Source organism: Punica granatum, chromosome 4 (genome assembly GCF_007655135.1).
Source record: "Punica granatum isolate Tunisia-2019 chromosome 4, ASM765513v2, whole genome shotgun sequence".
NCBI lineage: Eukaryota > Viridiplantae > Streptophyta > Magnoliopsida > Myrtales > Lythraceae > Punica > Punica granatum.
The window spans coordinates 15,588,281-15,606,598 of NC_045130.1; the positions used below are offsets into that span (position 1 = coordinate 15,588,281).

The window sequence follows — 18,318 nt, forward strand, 5'->3', positions numbered from 1 at the left end:
AAATTGAGAACTAGTCCAATAAGACCCTTCTCTGTCAGTAGTCCTTCGAGATTTTATAAATTCTTTTATTTTTTTTAATTTTTAAAATTTTGCAATTTTTCATAGTCCTTGTATCGAGCTCGCTGTGAAGTAATCATCCCGAACTTTTCTTTTTTGGTTTTTCCCCATTATTTATATGCTTAAAGGAAGGCTGAAAGGATGAATAAAAAAAAAAAAAGGCAAGAAAAGAACAAGTGGAGCTTCAGATGTTTTGATGCATCGAACCAGGAAAACCAAACTTATGTGGTTGAATAACAAATATAATTGGCCAGTTTGATATCGAATATTTTTCTATAAAAAAATACTTAAACTTTTTTTCTACATATCAATGAGTTTTTCAATACTTGGAATAAATAAATATATAATGATAATTATTAATAAAAAAAGGATTTAAAGATCATTTATTATTTACTTCCCCTATAATTTCTGGATCAACAAAAGGGGTCGTTTTCTTCATGAATTTCACGAATAACTAAAAATACTTCCATAGTATGATCTTTGATGGTCTGCATATACTGTTATATCAGCAAGCGAAATCGAGACGAAACAAGTAAGTCGCATGCAGAGGCACAACAATGCACATAGCGCGAGCACGGCGAGCCCTATTCTCATGAAGCTGCTGCAGCCTAAGAAGGTCAACTAATGCAATCCATTTTTGAAGTAAGTTCATTATTTCCAGAATCTGCAGTAACAAAATATTGAGACACCTATCTGATGAAAATGATGCCTGCTAATAAAATCCTGAAGCTGATGGGCAAAAGCAGAGTCAGGATGCAGTTACAGTCATAATAAATTGCGCTCTAGCATGTCCATGAGTAAGACCTCTTCATGAGCGGTTTCATCTGCCGGTCTTCCTCGATTGACACCATGCCCAGGTGGGATGGGTCCTCCAGCATCATCTTTGCGACTAGGTACCCTGCGATTGACCATGTCTGGAACTTCCTCGCCTGCTTCCCAATGTACCGGCCCAACTTCCCATCATAGTACTCGGGCCAGTTGTCCTTGAGGAGCCTTGTCTCCATGAGCTCGATGGCTCTTCTCGCAATCTGGGGCCGCCCTGTCTTGATACACGCCGCCGTCAGGAGCCATAGCAGCACTGTGGATTAAGCCATAGTCAGGAAGAGCAGATCCATTAAGAATACAAGTAGATGACATGGTTTTCTATAGGCATATCCCGATCCCCATGAACTAGGTTTCTGTAATGCACGAACAGATGTTTGGAACCTTCTGTGTTTCACATAGATCCATATTGGCACACAGATGTTTAATTCTGAGATGGACATAGTTATGACCATCCACAATTCACAAAGATCCCTTGTACAGGCAGTAGGACAGATAATTTCAACACTTCCGAGAAACAACCGACTAACTGACAATGCACTGGCCGACTCACTCATCTCTAGTTCCTCTCTCATTATTTAGAAATTTGACATGACGTAAGCAATCTGACGCATATTCTTCCAACGTTTCACGAAAGTAAGTTCACTGTCTGCAAGATTTTTCAGATACTGTGACACTAACATGGACTTAATATTGCAACACTGTACATATCATCGTCCATATCATCAATTCAAGGGCAGAGCAGCTCATATACTCGTGAAACAGTACCTGGCCATGATCCACCGTTGTGGTAGCTCCATCGTGTATTCTTCGGGTCACACCCTGTGATGATCCTCCACTCGTGGTTCTCGATAGCAGGGTAACAGACTTTCATCGGCATTTCCCCAACCAACTCGTCCCACCTCGACTCAATCAGGTCCATGATAGCAGTAGACTGCTCTGGTGTTGCCAGGGATGACAAGATTGCAATACAATTTCCCAGGCAGAACCACCGGAAGTCCATCCTCGCAGGGCTCACGTTGCCCACGAAGTAGCCGCCACGAGTTGGCATGAAGTCGAACACCCACTCTGGGAGGGAGTCTGGGATCACGTTGAACTTGTTGACTGCAGTGTGGGAGTACTCCTCGGTCTTGTAGCGGTAGATGTCATTGAGCTGCTTCAGGTCAAGCCAGAAGTAGCTCCTCATGTGGTAGCTAAGAGCATGTAGGCGTTTCCCAATCCGTTCAACGAATTCTTTTCCCTCCGCATCCTGCTTTAGGAGGAGCATCGCACACCTCAATGCCATGAAGAAGAGGGCTTGTATCTCGATAGGGTACCCATAAACACCCTGGAATGAAAATGGAAGCAAGAAAATCTTAGTAAACAGATTGAAGGGTTAGCAAAGAGAGGATAAAATGCGAGGATGGTCGGTGCAACTTGAAGTACTGAAAAAATTTAACACTGAAATCAGGATTATTTTCCAGTTTTCCAATTTTCAATAAACAATGCCATATTGTATTTCATAGACCACATGCTTAAAGATCTGACAAACAAATTGGCACCTATTCTTCTCATTGAATGGAAATAAAAATGAAAACTGGAAATCTTTTTCCAGTCATTTCAGAACCAAACAGACTAGAAAGTAGAAACCACTGGAAAACCATATCTTAGGGAAAGAGCTCAAAAGACAAGGGAGGAAGAAGCAGAAAGATCAACACAATCGTATTGAATATTCTATTATCATCAATACAGAGGATGTTCTAGGGGACATTAATCAATCACGCCCTCCATCAACTTTAAGTATGAGACATGGTTCTAATCTCCAACTTAAGAAGATTAAATTAAAGATGGAAAGCCAAGGAGCAAAATGAGTGAATGTTTCTAACAGAAGAGGATGTAATGTGACAAAACTCACCATTCTACGATCAATCATGCAGCAACCGTCAGCACAGAGGAGAGTTGGGAATGTATCAAATCCCTCTGATAGACACAAACTCAAAATGAGGCGCATACCCTTTTGGCACTCGGGAAGCTCGGCCAGGGACGTGTCTCCTGTGGATTTTGTGTATGCACGAAGTAGAATGATCCACCAGAACCCCGAGTCCACAGGGGCGACCCTCCCGATGGCGCTCTCCCCGAAATCGGCCATCAAGGTCTCATTGTTCCTGACAGGGTCATGGAGCACTTTGAAACTCGCAGGCATCACTCCTTCTCCAAGCTGGAATCTGTCAATCTTCTTTTCCCATGACTGCAGGCGGAGCGTCTTCAATATGAAATTCTTGACTATCTCAGGCTCCCCATTCATCAGGAAAGCCAATGCGCTCGGAACAAAATCTCTCACAAATACCTATCAGCGATGAAATGCTAGCGAATCAGAATCCCATCCCAAATGATAGTATAAGACTAGAACTTGAATAAACAGATGGAAAGGGGAGGAAAATCGCCATGTAAAGGGGTCATGTCCCGTGGGACGATTCCATTAGCGGCCTTTCCATACTCTCATGCCAAAAGCATGAGTTTATATAAGGATTATTAAGTATTATCCAGTGCTCAATTTGCAGAGTAGTTACACAATGAAAATATATGACAATTAATACCCTGCTTTAATCAAATTGGCTAAATTTTTATCAGTTACTGCATCGCGAAACAAAGACTTCATGGTGTGGATTCAAATAAAAACAGCTATGAAGAAATACCATATGTTTCGATGCGTTTCTCGTTCTATTACCTGATCATAGTTAAGCTTCTCATCGGAATTGTCCAAAGCAGCAATCGTCCCAACACGTTGGCCTCGGAAATAGACCAGAGAGCGCCTGAGAGCTTCCCAAGCTTCAGCAACCATAGGATGGGTCTCAAACCCGTTGTCAAACCTTGGGGTATTGAATCCACCAGACCTTACACCGGGAGAGAACACATAATCAAAAATGTCGCATCTACGCGGCGACATTCCAATGGAGAGTTCGCTTTGATCACATGATCTCTGCCTCTCAATATTTAGATGCCTCGGCCGGTCCAACAACCTGGAAAAATCGCCGTCCTCGAGCTCAGCAAGGGTGCAATGAGTATCTGTTCGTCTCGTGTTCCCGCTTAGCGAGAGGCTCCCATTCTGGGAGACGTCCACAGTGAGACTACTAGACATTCTGCCGATACCGACGGAAGTTGATCAACCAATGCTGAGTTCAAAGATCCCTACTCGAGTCTCTGCAATTAATTAACAACAGAGGATCCATAACTTTGTCCATAAATTGCAACTGCATAACACGTGATTTTAAACAAACACTGCTCATGAAAGGCGACAATACAAGATCTATCACACGGGGGAGACTAGACTCGTGTATTCATTGAAACTCCATTTCTTTGATGGGGGAATATGCAGAAAGATTCATCAAACCAAATTGAAACAACATACATCTCCCAATCCTCAAAAGGGGTGAACCGTGATAAAAAAAAACAAGAATTTTCAAGTATCAAGGTTTCTTTTCTTGCTCTCTTTTCTCACTGTTTCCATACCAAAAGTGTGGGATCAGGGCACCTCAAGTTCATGCAAAGCGAGCCTTCCAACAACAGTATGAAATAGAGAGAGAGAGAGAGATTGGTTCTTTTAGCAAAGATCAACGCCCATGATGGAAACAGAACACAGGTTTCAAGAACAGGGGACAGCCAAGGATATCCCGAGATTCAGAATCATCTGGGCATGGTGTAAGCTCACGACCCTTCAATGCATTTTGTTTCACGAGAAAGATCAAAGGGCTAACCTTGAGACAAGAGACCACTCGGGGGATCAATCAGAATCGGGGAGACCAGTGAAAGAGAGGGAGTGGGAAAGAAGGGGGGGAGGGACGGATCACTGTCGATTGAGATTCTGCCAATAAAAAGAAGAAAAAAAACAATCTTTGTGGGGCAGGGATGATGACAGATGACAGTCACTCACACAGAGAAATTGACTCGGGTTAGGTGGGGACCCGCACAGCCTAGAGCCGATGTTCCTCAGAGCCCTCCATGGGGATGGATGGGTTGGCAGACGGTGGCCAGCAGATGGAGAAAGGAAGAGAGGAGGAGGAGCTGCCGCAGCTGTAGCATCAGCAAACAGCAAGCTACCAAATAGAAACCTGTTGCAACTTGGAATTATTGTACGGCGTCCTTTCCTCACAAACATGAAACCTGTCTCTGTATCTGTCCGTGATTTCGCCTGGTCATTATGTGATTATTGACGTTACTCATGATGTTGATGAGGTCCTGAACGATTGGGACGCTCACTAAAGCTCGCAGCAGCCAGAAACGAAAAAGGTGTAACATCTACGATATTTATCGCTCTTAGATAGCCATCAGGTCAGGGAAGCCTGCCTAATATCATATATCGCAACACAAAAGGATAGAATAAGAATACGCAGTCCGAATGGTATTAAATATAGTTTCACCGCCAAGAGCATGACACCGGTCACGTGTTGATTATAAAAGGTTGCTCTTCTTGCTACTCCCATGGTCGTGTTGAATGATATGTTGTGATGACCTATCGGGCTACGGGACTTGCAGAGTCAATCAGAGCCACTGCTCCGTGCCGACCGTGCAATGGGCCTGAAGGGGGGGGGGGGGGGGGGGGGGGGGGGGGGGGGGGGGGGGGTTGGATACACATAGACCGCGACGGAGTGCAGCTTCGGAGGGAGGGAGCGGTGAACGGATTGAATGAGAGAGAGAGAGAGAGAGAGAGAGAGAGAGAGAGAAGGAGCCGCATGAAGGCGACGTGCCCGAAGACGAATGGAAGGGCAACATGGTAAATAGACCGCATATAATAATGCAATAAGACCCGGGGGGATCTTTTCTACTGCTGCTGCAGGGGATGCGTGCTGCTTGCGGCCCCACGTGTACGGCCGACACATCCCTGTGTACTTTTGTCTCGTGATTGTGGCCCGTTTGCCGTCACGTCTTCACGGGGACGGAATCGATTCGATTTCGCCCCGAGACTCCGGTTTCGGAAACGTGCAAACTTGGTATTAGAGCGACTCTGATTTCCCAAATTTGCCATCATAATCGGTTCATCTGGAAAGAGTTCCAAGAATGTAAATTCGGTTCTTACAGTACTGAATAAGGGCATTATGAGAAGAAAGGTCGGATACTTGTCAAAGCTCGGAAAGCCGCTTCCCGTTAGTGAACTCTATGGCTCGGACGACCGCCTCATCGAGCGCGACACTCCCTCCCATCAAGTTCTTCAAGTAATTATCCGAATCGGGTTTCTCGTCATGCACAATATAACTCACGGCCTTGATGAAAATAATTGGGATTTTCAGCAAATCTGCCACGTATGCAATGGCTGCTCCCTGAGACGACACAGTTCCAAAAATATCAAGCAGAATGATATGGAGCGTATAATAACTGGAAGCAGACAAGGGTTAAGAGGCCAACATCATTCCAGATCACAAAGATCGAATGAAGACAGTGGTATACGACGAACCATGAGTGTGTTATGAAGAGTTTACCTCCATATCTTTAACAGCTGCATCATTTGCAGTGATTAGTTTTTCATCCTGAGGACATATATCCAGGGAGTTGCCCGTAGACAATTTTCCAGCCTGAAACACATTGATAAAAAAACATCATGGATCTCGTAACATAACAGGGATTTGCTACCACCGAATATGTCTTCAATCAAAAGTTGCTGACTTTACATTTTCAAGAACCAATAACAGATCACCCATTCCATTGCATGGGATTCTTGATAAGTTAAAAACTATGGGGCGTGAATGGATCTACCTACTACCTAGGGCTAAGAGCTGAGGCCTGTGGGTAATAGAAGGGTTCATGGATTTGAATTAGCCAGACCTGATATGGGTTGTAGAACAGTATGGAAGGATGAGAAACTGCGAAATCTTGTCCAAATTTTTGGACTTTGGATATACCCAAAATAACACGCGTCCCTCATACTATCAAGAGCGCAATCAATAGACTACAAAGATTTTGGAAAGCTTACTTTGACATTATCTAGAACAGAGTGACAAGGAGTTGAGCAATAATCAGATAGCTGGTCTTAATAAACTCTAAGATGTTGCTAAATGCTTTGTGCTAACCGCCGTTTTAAACAACCTTTAGGTTAAGTTCCTTCAAGAGGTCGGGTGTTGAGAATGCCTGTCGAGTACCAATGCAATACAAATCACAAACCTGCATAAGATTTGGGAACAGGAAGGAACATATGAAACATTGCAAAGAGCCCAGGCTAGTGCTTTGACAAAGTATAGATTTAACAAGGAAATTACTCATCGCATTAGCACATATTTATTTCCCAAAACTGAAACAATAAAACACCAATTGCTTTCACGACTTACGGGGAGAGGATTCCTTCTGTCATGGAATGCAACATGAGAAGGAAGAAACACATCCCCGATGGTCGCTCCCTTTGACTGAAACCTCCACATATTAGTAAAGAAAAAAGGAAAACTTGAAAAGGTATCTCTCGAATGTTAACATAGTCATACACAAGTTTGATGCCTATTTGAGAGAAAGGATACAGACATGGTGGAGTTTCAGTGAATTTGACATAATACAAATAAGTCAACACATCTTTGGAAACAGCCCCACCTTCAAACCACCAGCTGTGCCTGCATTAATGATGAGGTCTGGTTTTAATGCTTGAATGGATGCATAAGCAACGAGAGCTGCAGAAACTGTGCCTACGCTATCAACTCCTGAACAAGTAAATGGTTTAAGGACTCAAAAAAGGCAATCTGGAGTTAAAACAAGAAGAGACATAAAGACTGGGTTCCTACAGAATTGCAAACTAATTACTAAGCCAGGTCGAGATAGTTGAGACACATATATACCTGAATTTTAATAACCTCCTACTCACGTGGAATACAATTAGGATAGTCCTATCAATGGTCCTTAAGGTGCAGATTCCTTAGTTATTCCAGAAATCAGCAACCTTAACCCAATTAAATTCAAATTCAAATTCTTTGAAACACATAAATTAATACCAAGATTTTTCTAAGGCAGATTAGCTTGAGCTTGTGTCACTGTCATGTTCAATGATTTTCATGCCATCAGTTTATGCCAAGACTATTGTTGAATGATCATCGAGGAGCAGCAAAAGCATAAGTACGATGGTAAAACTCTGATAACCAAGAAAAGTTCAATGGAAATGTAAAAGCAAACTGAGATTTACCAAGAGCTAAGTCTTTCCCCAGCCAAATAACATTTAGGCACAAATTTTTGTAAACCCCAGAATATCGAACCCAGGGAAAACCTTCTGCAGACCTGCAAATGGAGGATTAGAAGCTATCTACAATAAGATGGAAAGCTCATTCTTTCATGCATCGAAAAATCACTGTCGAAAATGTTCCTCATCCACTCTGGAGAAGACATCACATTCCGAAACATGCAACTCAGCCAGAGACTTAACAAGTAGGGAATAACCTCATCAGAAAAATCAATAAGCATCCTCGCATAGAAACATCAGTAAAATTTCAACCAGGGAAATACTCATTAGCAATCATAAGCACAAATCCTGAAATGAAGAAGAAGCTTACAGGGCCGCATCCTCCACAAGTTGAAATTTTTCCGCTAGCGGGAGAGCTTGAGACTGAACGGCTGCAAAACCCAAACACCAAAGTCAGACGCAGAGAACAGCACAACAATGCCATGAGTAGGCTACAGGATTGCCCAACAATTGTGGAAGAAAGAGAAACAGCAGTTGCAGGTCTCCACCGAGGATCGGCACTCGATGCTCGGTACCGTAATGTGCGGAAACGAAATCAAGCTGCGAGAGAAGCCGTTGACCTAGCAGTTTCTCAATCCGTGGGGGAGGGATTTACAATGTGTACCTGTTATGATGACGATGGAGGAGATTGGACGGCTCTGAGCTCCCTCCGGAACGCCTGCTTCGTCGCCATTGACGACCGCCATTGCTCTGCTTTGATTCTAGAAGAACAGAGAGCTTCTCCTGCATCCCTTGGGTGGCGGCAGCTTCATTTTACGGGAAAAGTTGCAAAAGAACATGTGAACCCGGCGCACGAGCGCCCGGACTTCGGGAAGTGTCTCCCTTCCTCAATGTCTACTTGGGCTCACGTGATCCCGGTCCATAGATATGGGCCAAATTCGCGAGTGATTTTGCAAAATCCCCACCTATTTCAGTCAGAATTCAGAACATAAGGTATTGATTGGGACCTCGTCCCCTGCTCTCATGGTTTCATTGCAGTTTTCACGAGCTCCCCGATCATTTTTACGACTCATTACAGTCCATCCGACCTCTACATGTCGCCGATCATCAAGATCATGCGTACTAGCTCAGCTCATATGAGTTGATAGCATTATTCTTCACCAAATGTACATCAGATATAATTACCGACTCAATCTAATGATCCAAACGCATCACATTTCCATACAAGTGCTTCGACACTGACATGAATTACAGTTTCAATCGGCATGGCAATCACTGCTTGGGGGATCCTAAAATATTTGCGGATCAAAGTTCGGACATGCGCTTTCCATTGATTTTATCCACGAGTCTGCCAACCGCCTGATTGAGGGTAGCTGAAACATCTGCCAAGTTCGCGTGGAATTCCTCTAAAGACGGGTTTCCTGCGTCCACGATGTTGGTAACAGCTTTCACGAATATCGCAGGAACTTTCAGAAGATCTGCTACATAGGCAACAGCTGCTCCCTAACACCAAACAGAAGCATTTGCTGCAGTTTAGAAAAAGACATCGCTGACTAGTCATAAGACCTATAATTTCCACTAGATATGGAGTGATTTCGGAGGGGAAAAAATGACTCTGTTCGACACCAGGGTTCACACCGAAAAAAAATGAATCTGTTCAGTCAATGGTATAGAGAATCTAGACTAAGGCTCGATATAGCATCTCGTCAAGAAGATGACTCCCAACAGAACATTCTTTTCTTAGAGGGATAATATTTCCCAAGACTAGCTGTTGACATTGAAATATACCTCCATGTCTATAAGAGTAGCATCAATAGCTCTTACTAATGCTTCATCCTCAGGACTCATATCAAAGGAATCACCTGTAGAGAGCTTCCCGACCTGAACAATATGAATAAGCGTGAGCCAGTAAACTCTCATCATTGAATAAAAAAGGAGATTCTGAATATGAGAATCTCAGAGAACTGTTCCCGAGTTTTTTGTGCATAATCACCTTCAAGTTAACCTCTTTCAGAAGAAGTGGCGTTGAGAAGGCCTGCCGCAGACCGATTCCATACACATCGAAACTCTGCTGACAAAGGCTAAAAGCAATTACCCTCAGAAGAGATTTGCCTTCTCTGCTGTTAAAAGTTTATAATTGTTTTGGCTACGCAGCTGTTAAAAGTTTATAATTGTTTCAGCTTGCTAGTCAAGTGGGTAAATAGAGCAGACTTCATGCATACACACGGCATTAGCAGACAGAAGTAGAAAGGAGCTGAACAGTTTCGAAGCACTTACAGGCAGAGGTATCCTTCTGTGATTGAAAGCAATGTGAGACACGAGAAAGACATCCCCAACGCACGCCCCCTTTGACTAAAACCTTCAAACGTCAGGATGTAATATAGGTAAAAAAAATTAATTCATCGAGCATTCATAGAAGCGTGCCTCTATGCAAATGTAATTTATACCATTAAATGAAAGAACGAAGATGGCCCTCATCATACAATCAAGAAACATGAGATCTAAGTTTTTATGACCTTGGAACATATAATTGTGCACAAGAAACTCATGAATAGAATAAGATGCATCTGAAGATTGTGAATAATCCCTGAAATGATCAAATAACAGAGACATTGCAAAAGAAAAGGAAGACTAGGAAATATTAATGAGAAGTGTCAGTCAAACATACCCCGAATCCACCAGCAGTGCCTGCATTAATGATTAGGTCGGGCTTCAGTTCCGTGACAGATGCGTAAGTCACTAATGCAGCGGAAATTGTACCGACATTATTTACGCCTGGGGAAATTTAGACCAATAAAATTAAAAAGAGGCAATTTGGATAAAAATAAGGACATAAACCCATATATTAACACTTCAAGAGGATAAAACCAATGAATTGATGAGCTTCTCAAGTCCCTCATATAAAAGAGAGAGAAGAGAAATGCCGAGTTCCTACCGAGTAGTGGATCCTGTCCTGGCCAAATTACATTTACTTCCAGGTCCTTGTAAATGCCGTGATAGCGAACCCAGGGGACACCTTCTGGGAACCTGATAACGAGGCATCAATGTATCATCACCAAGACCAAAAGGCAAGATATGCCGCACAGCAGCACTAAAGAGAAGAAATGCACTAAATTTCAAGAAAAAACATGATTTACAGCATTCTTGCTGAGAAAATTTCAAATTACACAAACTGCAAAAGCATTGCAGTGTAAATGCTGTGATGGAACTAGATTGCTTCATCAAATGGAAGGAAGTGCTAATTCGGAAGGGAATATGAAGGATGTGAAAGGATGACTTGTCGGCATGTTCTACCCCTCAAGTCACCGAATAGACAAGGACAACTTTTGCTTTAAGTACTCACTGCAAAAGAAATTGTTCTCAAACAAGGAAGATATCAGTTTCCCTTCTTTTCCTTTAAAGGGCAGCTGAATTCCTTTACAGCCAATGAGCAGAAGAAGCTTTACCTTGCCGTATCTTCCGAAAGACCAAACCTGTCCACTATAGGAGCAGCTTCAGCCTTCATAGCTGCCCATCAATGTCAAAAACTCAAATTTGAACAATGACAGTGAAAGTCAAAGCGGAACTAGATCGAGCAGACTACCCATCACAATTTAGGATCAAGCTGTGATTAGTAAGAGCATGGGAATTAAGAAAATTTCCAATTTTTAGCTGGGAACAGAATTCATCCGCAAATGGGTAGAGAGGTTCTCGGTGAAGATTGCTAATAGCTTCATATTGGCATTACCGTGTCAATAACTATCTGCTCTGCCGAAGACACACAGAGAGAGAGAGAGAGAGAGAGAGAGAGAGAGAGATGCAAGTAAGTACCGACGATAAAGACGATGGTGGAGATGGGTCTGCTCTGAGCTTGCTCTATTGCTTTACTCTCATGAATAGCCATTGCCTCAGAGAGAGAGAGAGAGAGAGAGAGAGAGAGCGAGAGAGATGGAATAAGCGACTGAGGTCGTGTCGTCTCCAGCCGTCCAAACTGAGAACTGTTCCCGTAAAGTTTGCAGCTTTGTCGCCGGCGAGGCGGCGAATTCCGAGTCTCCGGCATCCAATCGAACGCTGGTTCTTGGAGGGAATATTCATGAACCGGTGTACATAAACCCAACATAAAATTAATTGGAGCATTTGCTACGTTGTAATGACAGTAATTTTACCAAAGATGTAGCATTATCGAGTTCATGTCGAGCTTCGGCACCGTTCCGAACTAAAAAGAAATATTGAAATTTTGACAAAGCGACTGCATTTTATTTTCGTGGACCCCCGATTGCAAAAGGATGAAAACTTGCACGTAGCTGATAATGATAAGATATCAACAGAAGTACAGTACGCGATTTCGAGGAGATGATTCATCCAATCATTGTTCAAATTATGTGGAATACGTGCATTAGGTGATCGATTCCAATCTAAAAGCTGTCGATGAAATCATACATTATAAGCCGTTGATGAGCAAACTTTAGTACTCAAAATAATTAATCACGAGCTCCTCAAATCAAGTCGCAGCTTGCGGTCCTATGGAAGTGGAGATGCGATCAAGCTCGAAGTTCCCATTCGCTTCCTCAGAATCCAACCCAACAGTGTATGCGCCATTGGCTTTTCTAGAGCTCGGATAGGCACTTCCCGCTTATGAAGTCGATGACTTGGGTGACTGACTCGCCGAGGGCAGCAGTTACTGCAGCCAGATTCTGCAAGAATTCCTCAGCCGTTGGTTTTTCCCCATCCACTATGTCTGTTACTGCTTTCACGAATATCGCAGGAACCTTCAACATGTCTGCTACATAAGCAACAGCTGCGCCCTGCACAGGCCAAAAGTTTACAGGAAGAGAATTTATCACTTTCTGTTTCAGAGAAACATATTCGACGAGAAGATCATTTCGGGATGGAATGTTGTTCAGAATTTAATGTATTGATGGTGTCTGGTGCAAGATAGACATGCCTTTTCATTTTCTAAAACTGAAACGATGAAAACATAGTGCGTAGCAATACTTTCTTTTCGTTAATGCTTTGTTTCTCATTCCTCTGTTCAGTATACAAAGACAAATTCTTCTGCTTTCATCGATGAATGTACCTCATCTAGAGGAAAATGGCACGTCTCATCTCGCAGAAAAGAAAATAGAAAAAAAAAAAAGGGGAAACATTTTTTCGCTACTGCCATACTAAGCAAATGCGGGTTATCAAATACTATTGCGTAGCAATACTTGCCTATCCATCATATATCAGAAGATTCTTCCGATCAAATTCACAATCCATCTTAATCAACTAATTGCCCATATGAATAAAAAGATGGCAAAGCTTACCTCCATATCCTTTACTGTGGCATCATTTGCAACAATTGACGCTTCATCTTGTGGTGACATATCGAGAGAGTCACCAGTGGACAGTTTCCCAGCCTATAATTTGCATGAAAAAGGTGCAACTAAAGGACTAAACACACGAATCCAAAAGCAAAGAAATGCCCCCAAAGACGCAGATAACGGCGAGGAAGAAGTACCTTTAGGTTGAGCTCCTTCAAGAGATTTGGTGTTGGGAAGGCCTGTCGTAACCCAACTCCATACAGATCGAAGACCTGTATATATATCCACAAGGCATATAAATGTCAGCGAAAATCCATTGCACGAACAGCTCTGGTCATGAATCATGATGATAAAATAACAGAACAGTTATAGTCATATATGCTATAACATAAATCTTCTCTCTTTGAGATTATATTTGGTCATATATGACATAGAAATTCAGCAATGTAGTTTCTGGGGACCAGCAGCTTTCTGCCTATAACACAAATTCTCACATGACATGGTGGCTCAAATTTGGTGCTTACTATATTAATATCAATAAAACTGCAAAGATCTTGATCAACATGGGACAAAGCCAATTAATATCTGGGATTAAATCTAACTAAGCTAGATCAGAGCTAGCATTCCTGCTGCTTAAAACTCACTAAAGAGCAAGTCCTCATAATTTCTAAACAAGTTTAGATCTCCTTCCTGAGGAGTTTGCGTACTTTCTGCCTTCAGTAGCCCATCCGAGTAAAAGCTCAGAACCATGGCAAGTAATTTTAGACTGCAAAGCCCTCACGTACACCAAGCTCTCACATCCACCAATATTTATATCGCTATGACTGTGGAATCAGCAGTCTGACCATTGTACAATTCTCAGGTGTGTCGGACAGAAAATAAATTCAGTTACTTTTTGAGTGATGGTACAATAGTTTATAACTCACCGGGATAGGTATTCTTCTGTCGTGGAAAGCAACCTCAGATGCAAGGAAAACATCACTGATGCTAGCCCCTTTGGCCTAAATGAGTCAATAAGCAAGCTTGTTAGCATCAGTTAAAAATTAAAAAAAAAAAATTGCACTGTAAACCAAGCAGATTTTAATGCTTAATCCTTTGTATAATGGTCTCAAAAAGAATCCAGGTTCTTGATGACCTCTTCAGAAACTGAATGGGGTCCACATTTTAATTGACAGAAATGACGCGATAATGTTGATGATTTAGGACTGGATTAGAAGAAAAATGTCAATGGAACACTTTGAAGGTAAAGAGAATACCTTGAAGCCACCAGCCGTGCCAGCATTTATGATTAGGTCAGGCTGCAATGCACTAATAGAGGCATAGGCAACAAGAGATGCGGATATGGTGCCCACGCTATCAACCCCTACACAAGCACAGATAAGAAGGAAAAGGAATAGATGATTGACCGAGACACGACTAGGCATAAACAATTTCTTCAAAAGATGTAGTATTATGCAAATTATTACTGCATGATTTCTAGCAAATATGTCCTCACGAACACAAGAAAATCCACATTAACAAGAAAGATCAAAAAGTATAACTCTCAAGGGTCAAATTATGGGCAGGTTGGCTGCTCATATACAAGGTTAAAAGCGCTGTTCATTTTCTATCAGAAGCAGGGAAAATAGTTTTGGTCTAAGAAGGTTAAGTAAGTGAAATCCAATAGAAGTTGCAGAGTTTCAACATGATAGCCTCTCGAAAATGTTTCACGTTTCTCCTTTTTTGGTGCATACCAAAACGCATCTTTCTGGAGATTGAACACAGTATTGGAAGGATAAGAAGAAAAAGGACCCGACTAGTAACAGATTTTGAGTTGTCATTTTTATGAAATAAAATCATACCCAAAGTTGGATCCTTTCCAGGCCAGATCAAGTTGATATTCAAGTCTTTGTAAATACCATGATACCGAACCCAAGGGACGCCCTTCGGAAACCTGCATTACCGTCCATTAGAAAGTGAAATCCAAGAATAATACGCAACTTATTTGTTACTCCCAAACATATAAACCCAAAAATTCCAAACTCAAGAATTTCAAGCTACTCAAAGTCACCTCAGCACCAGTGTTCCTTGCTCCTAAACTACTAAAAAGAAAGAATAAAGTTCTTTCACAAAAAGTCCCACCTAAACGCACACCCGGCAAAGTTAACACCTTTCCTCTAGCCCGAAAACTTAACTCAGACGGTCATCCAAGATGGACCATCAACAACAAATCTGTTCATCAATTAAATGAAACCTGACCAACTACTCATAGAAATGTGGTCTTAGGAATCCTTTGTGTTAGAGTACTATATTTGATACGAATTGGAAAAGCTATTCTCTGCTGAAACTTCTGCTCTATGTAATAAATTCTCTCTCAGCGTATCCGTATCCAGAGGTACGTCAAATAATTAATCACCAGGCCGCTCCTATATCTGCTTGATCAGTTCTCTGCGTGCTTGATCTGTCGTTCTACTGGATCAAATTCGAGCGTAACCCTCAACTATACTAAGCAATTTATATGCAGCTCTAATCTAATGATCAAAGCCGAACAGACGTGAAAGGAAACACTAACAGCAACAGAATCAAGAATCCGAAGACAGAGAACCCACAGGGAGTCACGGTCCTCAATGAGCTGAAACCTGTCCACGAGCGGAAGAGCTTCCGTCTGCATAGCTGAACATCGCAGAAACCAACAGAAGGATAAAAATCCAAAGCAAGAAATCAGTTCGACGACAACCTAACATGACAAGAGTCCCAAATAGACAAAACGAAAAGGAACATTAAAGTAAAAATCCGCAATCTTTGTGGCTCTACCGATGATGATGACGACAGTGGAAATTGGCCGTTTCTCGAGCTGGGCAGCAGTGGCTTCCTCCGCAGCGTCCGATCTGTCGCCGTGAGGAGCCATGGCCGTCATTCTCTACCCCTTTACTGACTGGGCGGTCCAGACTCCAAACCTTTACCTTTCTAACGGGAAATCAGCGGTACCGAGGAAGGAAGGAAGGCAGTCAGTCCGAGAAGATCAGACAAGACATTTGCAGGGCCAACGTTGTTGCTGGAAACCATATTATTATATTATACACAAAATATATATGTATATATATATATGCACACGCGCACGCGATTCACTGAATGGGGTTGGTGGGGGGTCAAACGTTGGGCAATCGGATAATTTCGTCGATATTTTGGGTGGATTTTGCAAAAAACGGATCAGGCAGCGGACACAAATCGAGAGATCAAGATCGATGACAATCACCAAGTTGCCATTTTTCATGGGCCAATGGAGGAGGAGCAGACTGAGGTGGACTGAACGTGTGGGACAGGGACATCGACAGCATGACAGCTTACAAATCCGGAATATTCATAAAAAAAAAAAAGCTTACAAATCCGGAAAGCCTGTAATCAGTTGTCGTCTCCCCTCTTGTTCATAATCCTTCCCCGTGTAGATAGGTTCCGTCTTGAATTTTATCTTACGAAGCCAATCAACGTTGGACTAGACTTTACCTTGCCTAACTCGGGTTCGCTCTTTTATGGATCGGGCGATATTAAGATTGGACAGCTTGTAAGTTTGAGTCGTCTCGATTTTTTTGAATTGAAGATAAGTGGAGTAGAGTAAAAAAAAAAATTAAACTTCATACAAAGCCTAATGGAGTAAGACCCTTTAGAGGATTGGGTTGTTTGTGGTTAGGTTATAGGTCCCTAGTTTGAATAATTTAGGTCGATTCTATGATAGATTCATTCGCCGAATATCGGACCAAGACCCTTCTTGGCTATGCTCGTTTGTTTTTTCAAAGTAGCAGACTCTGTATAGATTGCTCTTAGCTCTGCTTCCTGATTTTTATTGGAATCCATACGAAGTATTATCGCAGGAGGTCGAGAGTAGGTCTACAGCAATGAAATGATTTTTGTAATTGAATCTATGCCTATTTGATGCGTCTTTATCACATGTATCTTACCTTACAGTGATCGTGATGGATTTACTGTATTTTCTTATGCTTTTGTAATCTTTTTCTTGGTCATTTTACCATGTATTCATTTTTATCATAAATAGATATTCATTAATCGCTCAGCCAACAAAAAAAAAATACAAATGCAGGATTAAATAAAGGAAAAAAATAGATCCTTCCATATTTGTCTTACAACTTTTCGCATTTTTGTCATTTTGATCCGAGCCTACACTTTTTCCTAAAAAAGCATTTTCTATCTAAAAATATATTTTTGTATTAATTATAACTTTTAAAATATTAAAAAATATAAAAGAAGGTGGGGAAGGGATAGTGATGGCAATGGTATTGGTAAAAAAATCATATCGGCGTATCACACCATTTTTTGCATTGCATAACCGCACCAAATGGTTATGATGTGAATATAATTTAAAAATCATTTCAGTATTGTAGGGATATGTTTTGATGAAAATATTTCAAATAAAAACTGCACCGCAATCTTAATGTTTTTATATATATAAATTAAGCTAATTTTTTAACCATTGTCTAATCCTAATTCTGCTTGATTTCTCAATTTATTTACTAAAAACTAATATGGTAAATTTCGACGACACCCTCTATAGTTTGTAAAATGGCAAGCGACACCCCCTTCTTTTAAAATTAGCGACACACCACCCCTCCTTTGCTAGATATGTCAGTGTGTAAGGTTTCTACTGTTATTTTTTTTTAAATCGGGTCAGATTTGGTTCCAGTAAAGAAATCAAGTAATTAGTCAGTTTGTATAGTTTCGTGACATGGGATCCAAGTGACAAAGTGAATATTCTCTTGGTGCCATGTCAGCGAAAGGAGGTGTGCTATATGGCTAATTTTTTAAAGGATGAGTATCGCTGGTCATTTTACAAATTATAGAGGTGTTGTCGAAATTTATCCATAACTAATACTATATAGTTATAGGATAATTTTTATTTATGGGATATTATTTAATTTTTTTAATTGTTATGTCTTTCTAGACTTTTATTTTATTTAATTTCACATTGTTGTGTAGAAATGAAAGGCTCTTGGGGGTACGAATATAGTTTTCAATTTTTGAAGTTGTAGCGAATATGAC

The 18,318-nt window shown here is 41.5% G+C and overlaps 4 protein-coding genes across 12 annotated transcripts; all 4 read right to left on the reverse strand.

The window, feature by feature from the left end:
• Positions 1-665: 665 nt before the first annotated feature.
• LOC116205115 (probable alkaline/neutral invertase B) lies at positions 666-5,214 on the reverse strand. Of its 3 annotated transcripts, none has more exons than XM_031537599.1 (5): positions 4,790-5,214; positions 3,587-4,059; positions 2,774-3,205; positions 1,648-2,206; positions 666-1,135 (listed from the first exon to the last, which is right to left on the reverse strand). In XM_031537599.1, exons 2-5 carry the CDS (start codon positions 3,995-3,997, stop codon positions 840-842), a joined length of 1,698 nt encoding a protein of 565 aa, XP_031393459.1. In that variant the 5' UTR covers positions 3,998-4,059; positions 4,790-5,214; the 3' UTR covers positions 666-839. The 3 variants fall into 3 exon arrangements, with proteins under 3 accessions (XP_031393459.1, XP_031393458.1, XP_031393461.1); XM_031537598.1 differs by having other exon boundaries at positions 4,614-4,803; XM_031537601.1 differs by lacking the exon at positions 4,790-5,214 and adding an exon at positions 4,369-4,532.
• Positions 5,215-5,843: 629 nt separating this feature from the next.
• Positions 5,844-8,886, reverse strand: LOC116205118 (5'-methylthioadenosine/S-adenosylhomocysteine nucleosidase 1-like). 5 transcript variants are annotated; one of them, XM_031537609.1, is made up of 8 exons: positions 8,670-8,886; positions 8,376-8,436; positions 8,012-8,103; positions 7,429-7,448; positions 7,176-7,250; positions 6,937-7,011; positions 6,333-6,425; positions 5,844-6,173 (listed from the first exon to the last, which is right to left on the reverse strand). In XM_031537609.1, exons 1-8 carry the CDS (start codon positions 8,749-8,751, stop codon positions 5,976-5,978), a joined length of 696 nt encoding a protein of 231 aa, XP_031393469.1. In that variant the 5' UTR covers positions 8,752-8,886; the 3' UTR covers positions 5,844-5,975. The 5 variants fall into 5 exon arrangements, with proteins under 5 accessions (XP_031393469.1, XP_031393466.1, XP_031393470.1 ...); XM_031537606.1 differs by having other exon boundaries at positions 7,429-7,535; XM_031537610.1 differs by lacking the exon at positions 7,176-7,250.
• A 231-nt stretch (positions 8,887-9,117) lies between these two features.
• LOC116205116 (5'-methylthioadenosine/S-adenosylhomocysteine nucleosidase 1-like) lies at positions 9,118-12,129 on the reverse strand. 3 transcript variants are annotated; one of them, XM_031537602.1, is made up of 8 exons: positions 11,816-12,115; positions 11,452-11,512; positions 10,941-11,032; positions 10,674-10,780; positions 10,283-10,357; positions 9,999-10,073; positions 9,794-9,886; positions 9,118-9,508 (listed from the first exon to the last, which is right to left on the reverse strand). In XM_031537602.1, the coding sequence occupies exons 1-8, from the start codon at positions 12,102-12,104 to the stop codon at positions 9,311-9,313; spliced, it is 990 nt and encodes a 329-aa protein (XP_031393462.1). In that variant the 5' UTR covers positions 12,105-12,115; the 3' UTR covers positions 9,118-9,310. The 3 variants fall into 3 exon arrangements, with proteins under 3 accessions (XP_031393462.1, XP_031393464.1, XP_031393463.1); XM_031537603.1 differs by having other exon boundaries at positions 9,339-9,501; positions 11,816-12,129; XM_031537604.1 differs by lacking the exons at positions 11,452-11,512; positions 11,816-12,115 and adding an exon at positions 11,143-11,335.
• Positions 12,130-12,268: 139 nt separating this feature from the next.
• On the reverse strand, positions 12,269-16,509 carry LOC116205117 (5'-methylthioadenosine/S-adenosylhomocysteine nucleosidase 2-like). Its single transcript, XM_031537605.1, has 8 exons — positions 16,081-16,509; positions 15,876-15,939; positions 15,129-15,220; positions 14,544-14,650; positions 14,214-14,288; positions 13,485-13,559; positions 13,291-13,383; positions 12,269-12,789 (listed from the first exon to the last, which is right to left on the reverse strand). Exons 1-8 carry the CDS (start codon positions 16,181-16,183, stop codon positions 12,592-12,594), a joined length of 807 nt encoding a protein of 268 aa, XP_031393465.1. The 5' UTR covers positions 16,184-16,509; the 3' UTR covers positions 12,269-12,591.
• Positions 16,510-18,318: the final 1,809 nt, after the last annotated feature.